The sequence below is a fragment of the Streptopelia decaocto genome (genome assembly GCF_964273445.1).
Source record: "Streptopelia decaocto genome assembly, chromosome: 5".
Classification (NCBI taxonomy): domain Eukaryota; kingdom Metazoa; phylum Chordata; class Aves; order Columbiformes; family Columbidae; genus Streptopelia; species Streptopelia decaocto.
Window position 1 is genome coordinate 4,076,630 of NC_138659.1, and position 6,054 is coordinate 4,082,683.

The window sequence follows — 6,054 nt, forward strand, 5'->3', positions numbered from 1 at the left end:
AAAAAAAAAAGAGAGAAGGCTTTGAAACAATGATCACATGAGGCTTCTGAGGATACAGTGATGTCTGTCCCTACTGCTATAATAACAGCATCTGCTGACATAGTAGTCTTTAAACTGACATTGCAAAGTACCTGAAAATGTACATGAATATTTTTATTATGACCATTTTACATATGGGAACATACAGACACAGGGAAGTTAAATTACTTGCCTGAGTCATTTGTCACTGCTAACATCAGCACATAACTCCTGTTTGTTGGCTTCAAACTCTGCTCTCAACAGCACTGGGCTGCCACGCCAGTCCACTGGACCTAATAATCGAAACAAGACTGGGTCAGGGCAGTGCCTTTTTCCTGCCAATAGAAACACAAGTAATTTAGGAACTGGCTGTGGCAATTCAGCGGTCCTTTACATCCAGAGTGCTGCTAAGTCATCAGATTGAGACCAAAAGGCAGGCTGGTGCTGGGTCAGCCCGAATGTGAGGTGCCAGGGACTGATGGCCTTGAGCTCATGGAAGGACAGTGTGACGGTGATTTGGCGTTACCTTTGCATCTTGCAACATCAAGGCCGTGCCCAGCCTCAGGGAAAACTTCAGAGCTTCTGCTTACCCAGCAGGTTTCACCCTTTCCTGGCATACCGCAAGTCTCCCACAACCCTCCTCACACCCCAGTGTACCCCATGTCTTCTACGCAGCCCCTACCAACCCCCAGTTCCACTGGCCCCTCTCTCACCTAACACGTCCTACCTCCCAACCCCAGCACCACTGTTAACCCCAGGCACAACCCCAAACCCTGTGCCCGACTCGCCCCCAGCTGGGCCCTGCACTAACCCCTACAACCACCCTAACCCCAAACAGTCCCCTGCGGCCTCAACATTCCCTGCCCAAGGCCCAACCATCCCACCAGGCCTGATCCAGCCCAGCCACAGGCCCTGTGCTCTCCCACCCCCCAAAACCCACCCCAGGCCACACAGTCCTTCACACAGTCCCTGACCCCCATGTCCTCCCCAGCCCCCATGTCTGCACCCCCTGACCCAAACACTCACCTCGGGACCAACAAGCCCCCTCAGCCCCTCTGACTGCGACCCCACTCCAGGCCCTACAATTCTCCTCACTCCGACCCCCGCAGGCCCTACAATCCCCCACAGCAGCGCCCGCCTCAGCCCCACTCCCTCTCACCTCTCCCCGAGGGGGAGGATACCCCGCAGATTGAGTGACACCTCAGAAGAACCAATCGCGGCCCGCCTTTACACCTCTGGCCCAATGGGCCAGTTTCCACCACCAGTGGGCGGGGCGAACAGCCCGGCACGGGTGCTCCGGGCGCGTTGCTAAGGAAGCGGGAGGCGGGGCGGGGAGGGGACGGAGAGCGAGGCGGGTGCGCGCTTTTCCTTCTCATTGGCTATGAGAGGTGCAGCGGGGCGGAGCTTCCGGTGGGGAGAGCGGAAGCGCCGGTGGGGTGTGAGGCGGGAGTGCGCGGCGATGGGGGCCCGGGGGCTGGAGGCGGCGGTGGAGCTGGCGCCGGGGGAGCCCTGTGGTGCGGGGCCAGCGGGTCTGGGGGGCCCGGGGGTGGTGGGGAGGTGGGACTGGGTTTGGAGGACCCCGGTGACAGGAGGGACTGAGGGAGCCCTGAGGGTGGAGAGGGAGAGAGAGGGACCGGGCCTGGGGGACCCCGGAGGGTGGGGACAGGGGCTTGGCCTCGGGACCGGGGGCAGGGAGCCGTGCAGACACTTGTGCCGTACCAGGGAGTTCCTGGAGGCCAGGGCAGGACAGTCCCCGATGGGGACCGGAGTGGGGCAGGAGTCCCCGCTGCCTCCCCAGCGCCCGGGAGGGGTGAGGAGGGGCCGGGGTCCCCGGGTGATCCGCACACCGCTGGCTGCCCGTCAGCGGAGAGCTGGGCAGCTGTGGGAACTGAACCTGCTGAGTGCGCCCACATAGCGAAACTGGGGCCAGGCGGTGCTCAGAGCTCACTGGGATATTAAGCTGATACACGCCTCATCGTTGCCCTTAATCTTTATTAACCAGACAAGTTGCCATGTGTTCTGATTCTGGTAGACTGGAGGACAATTATTTTAAAACTTGTGACTTGTTTCAGAAAGCAGTACAGAGAGAGAGCCTGTGGTGATCCTTCTAGGTTGGGCAGGCTGCAGGGACAAGTACCTGGCCAAATACAGTGCAATCTACAGTCAGAAGGTGAGTAGCTTATTTATATTTTAATGACGCTGTCATAGGACGCTCTGAGAATCTGCCTCCTTTTTGCATGTTGGTGAAATCGTTCTAAAGGAATCATTGGGAGTGAGTGGCAAGTTCTCTTGTCATTGAAAGCTCCTTGTCCCTTGGAGCCCAGCCAGCATTATCTAACAGTTGCTGATGTCATCTTTGTGTGTGCAGCTGAGACAAAAAATACTTCTGTGAAGAAACTCTGCCATTGTGTGAGTCTCTGGAGTATTTTAAGGCTTTTAAAGCTGTGAGATTATTCATGAATGACATGAACTGTCTTAGGTTCCCAGACAGGTAAACCTGTGAGGAAAGATTATGTGTTTACTGCTCTCTAAGAGGCCATAGCACAGGCTTGGCAAGGCCAGGCTGGGAATGACAGAGCACATCAGCATCTGTTGTTCGTTTGGCTTTTCCCTCCTGTGAACAGGACTCATCTGAATGTTGTAATCCAAATTCATTTTATTATGTCCATGGAACAGGCATCCTATGGTAGTCACACCTCCTCATCAACTCCCTGTCTTTGAACTCTAGAAAGGCCTGTCCAATTCCTACTTCTCTAAGTTACGATATCTGTTTTTTCACTTGAATGACCGCAGCTTGTGGTATTGTGACCCAGTGAAACATGAGACTCTTTTTTGGTCAGCATACAAGGATCTTGTATTTATCCAAATCTGTTTCATCTATAGGTAGCAAAGTCTGTACATTAACAAGTCTATTCTTAATGTGTAATCCAGTGCAAGAGTCATGAATTGGCTTGTTCTAGGGAAGAATTGTTAAGTGACTGTTGTGACTAAGAGATGCTGCTGGTCAGATGAGGAGCACGTTACATGGCAGTGTGCCAACTTTCGTGAAAAATACTTTTCTGTCAGAAAGATGATAGGAATGGGGAAGGAGAGAAAGGGGTTTGTTAGCTCCCTAATGAGGAAGTGGCTACAGCCACATTTATAACTGTAGTTCCATCTGCTCTATTTAGAAGGCAGATCTCATCTGAGATCCTGTTTTGCAATTTACACCTACATGTGAGGCCTTAACTGTAAAGGCAGTTGTTCAGGTGTTCTGAATTTCTAAACCAGTACTCTTCATTGATGTGGCTTGAGAGGTTCAGAAACACCTGTGAAAATCATGTCAGTGGTGTTTGTGGGTGAGTCTTAGAGACAGCTGCAAATGAGCATGGGCCAGGAACACAGAGAAGTTCCTCCTCTTTCTTACCTTTGTTTCGATGGCATGGACCAGATGTGTACCAGAGCAGGACTGTCTTACCAAAATGACTGATACTGAAGGTTCATGAATCAGGGACGATGGTTTTATCTTCCTGGGAGAAGATTAACGCTCATAAAAGTGTGGGTGGCAATGTGCCCTGGGGATGTGCCACTTAGTACAGGATTTGAAAGGATCTCAAGCATCATCAAATCCAGGCCCTCCACTGCTGCAGAAACTTTTCATAATACCATGTATTGTTATGATTAACATAATCCTATTCATACCAATATCTTGCTACCGACACTAAAGAGTTTCTCGTGGCCCTGTGGTTTCTGTTGAAAGCCTGTCCCAAATTTTCATGTTCTCTCTACCGATACTTGCCCACTCTGTGTAGTTTACAGCACAGCCTAAATGTGTGTGGGGGTCTCTTTCTGTTCGCAGGGGTGCACCGTCATCCGCTACACGGCTCCATGGAGGATGATATTCTTCTCTGAGACCTTTGGCATCAGATCCCTCCAGACACAAGCCAAGCGGCTCCTGGAGCTGGTCTTTGACTACAAGATTGAAAACAGACCGGTTCTTTTTCACGTTTTTAGCAATGGTGGTTTCATGCTGTACCGTTACATCACTGAGATGCTCCACACTGACAAGCCTTTCAAGAACCTCAAAGTAGCGGGCGCTATTTTTGATAGTGCCCCTGGCAGAAGAAACTTGATAGGAGCCCTTCGTGCTTTGGCAACTGTCTTGATGTCCACAAATGTGTTCCTCAAGTATTTCCTCTTACTTGCTTTTGCTACTACAGCTGTGCTGCTGCGCATCCTGCTGTACCCGTTGACCAGCTTCATCCACGAGAGCCACTACGATGCCCTGCTGAATGCGCCCTCGCGGTGGCCCGAGCTTTACCTCTATTCCCAAGCTGACGCCATCATCAAGGCCAGCGACGTGAAGCACATGGCAGACACGCGGCAGCAGCTCGGGGTCTCTGTGAAAGCCGTAGACTTCTTGGATTCAGCTCACGTCAGCCACATGCGGGCGTATCCCACCTATTACCGCAACCTCTGTACAACTTTCCTCTCGGACTGTCTCAGGGCCTCACCTCATTAGCGGTGTAATGACCTCCAGTGTTTGCATCTGCTTTGCTCAGCTCATATGGGAAACGTCACCCCCTTTGTGTCTTTGAAAGGAAGAAAGTGGAGACTTCTTAGCTTCTTTAAAGTGTTTTTTTATTTCGCCATCTGCAAGTCTGAAATCCTCCAGGCTGGCCTTTGGGCCAGCCATGTCATAGCAGAAAGCAGATATGGATTAATTATTAATTTAAAGTACTGAAGGTGAAATGTGGTGTGGTTGAAGTTGATGATGTGCTGTACCAAGGTGTCACAGACCAGAATTTCACCTGGAGTGTTGTTTCTTCCTGTCTTGTGGTGTTCTCTGTTTTTCATGTTGTCTCCTTGTCCCTGATGTCCAATGTGTTTGTTCTGTTGCCGTGTACTGATTTTACAATACAGCTCTTCAATGTCTTTGTTTTCCTCTCTGCCATTTCTTTTATCTTGCAGTGAGCAAACAGAAGTAGCTCTGCAGGACTTCTCTCTTCTCTCGGTGCATGCCAGCTCTTGTTATTCTCCTTGTTTGGAGATCAGGCCCAGAAGCTGAATGTAAGACCTGGAAAAGGCTTGTGCCAGGCAGTATGACCAGGTTGTCATCTGGTTCTGTTAAAGAGCTGAGACTGAGCAGTGGAAGCTGTGATCCTTAGCGGGAGCTCAAATGTTTGTAGTAACTTTTGCGCTCTTCAACCGGAAGATTTAACTTAACCTTTTTGAATGTGTCTTGTGTTTTGTTTCTCTTCCTTCCAGTCTTTTGTGTGTTCTCCCAGGTAGTTTTGTTTTCTTGGAGAACTGCTCTTTTATTATCGTGTGTCTTTGAGCAGCTGATATTGTGCTTCTGGAAATGCAGGGAAACTGGCACAGCTGTAACCTGAAAGACCCCAGAAATAGCAAGGTGGACCTGCAGAGAAAAATGAAACTGTCTCTTGGAGCTATGATTTATACTGGGTGTTTCTTAAATCACTTCCAACCCACAAATGGCTATGAAATTCAACATTTTTCCCCATAATATTCTCTTTAGATGATTGGTCTCTGCTGTCCGTGCAGCACGTACTAGTAATACAAGAAATCAATTCCCTCCACCTAGTGAAAAAGCAGCTTGTTGCACTGCACTTCAGCTATGTTTGGTCTTGTTTGTTTGGGGAGAAGTGGGGATCAAGACAAAGGAGAGCGTGCTAATGACATGTTTATGCCATGCCACAGCATTGCAAGCTAATTAATAATGTGATGGATAGGATTAGCCAACTACATTCCCAGTCATAGATTCCCAGGAACCGGCTCTGGAGACCTGTGGGCCTGTTGGAACCTGGGGGTGCCCTTGAGAGGTAGGAACACAAAAGTCAGATTTTGACAGATGTTTTGTGGGCTGCTGTGCTCGCCTCGCCCGCCCCTGGGGTGCTGTCACCCACAATTACAAAGCACTTGCTGTTCTGATTTGAAATGCAGAGAGAGAGAAGGGGTCTCTTGGGAAGCACTACAATAATTCGTGAGTGTAAAATGAGAACCAGAAATGGCAGCACAAGGTGAGTTGTGGTCAGT

At 50.2% G+C, this 6,054-nt stretch overlaps 1 protein-coding gene across 3 annotated transcripts; it reads left to right on the forward strand.

Moving 5' to 3' along the window:
• Nucleotides 1-1,438: 1,438 nt before the first annotated feature.
• TMEM53 (transmembrane protein 53) lies at nucleotides 1,439-5,821 on the forward strand. 3 transcript variants are annotated; one of them, XM_082053653.1, is made up of 3 exons: nucleotides 1,439-1,532; nucleotides 2,091-2,188; nucleotides 3,857-5,821. In XM_082053653.1, exons 1-3 carry the CDS (start codon nucleotides 1,478-1,480, stop codon nucleotides 4,517-4,519), a joined length of 816 nt encoding a protein of 271 aa, XP_081909779.1. In that variant the 5' UTR covers nucleotides 1,439-1,477; the 3' UTR covers nucleotides 4,520-5,821. The 3 variants fall into 3 exon arrangements, with proteins under 3 accessions (XP_081909779.1, XP_081909781.1, XP_081909780.1); XM_082053655.1 differs by having other exon boundaries at nucleotides 1,439-1,449; nucleotides 2,095-2,188; XM_082053654.1 differs by having other exon boundaries at nucleotides 1,473-1,532; nucleotides 2,095-2,188.
• Nucleotides 5,822-6,054: the final 233 nt, after the last annotated feature.

Bases quoted from the DNA above. Each gene is read 5' to 3' on its own strand.
- TMEM53 (XM_082053653.1), top strand. From the start codon at position 1,478: ATGGGGGCCCGGGGGCTGGAGGCGGCGGTGGAGCTGGCGCCGGGGGAG. The intron at 1,533-2,090 runs GTGCGGGGCCAG...GACTTGTTTCAG, and splicing joins GGCGCCGGGGGAGCCCTGTG to AAAGCAGTACAGAGAGAGAG. The intron at 2,189-3,856 runs GTGAGTAGCTTA...TTCTGTTCGCAG, and splicing joins GTGCAATCTACAGTCAGAAG to GGGTGCACCGTCATCCGCTA.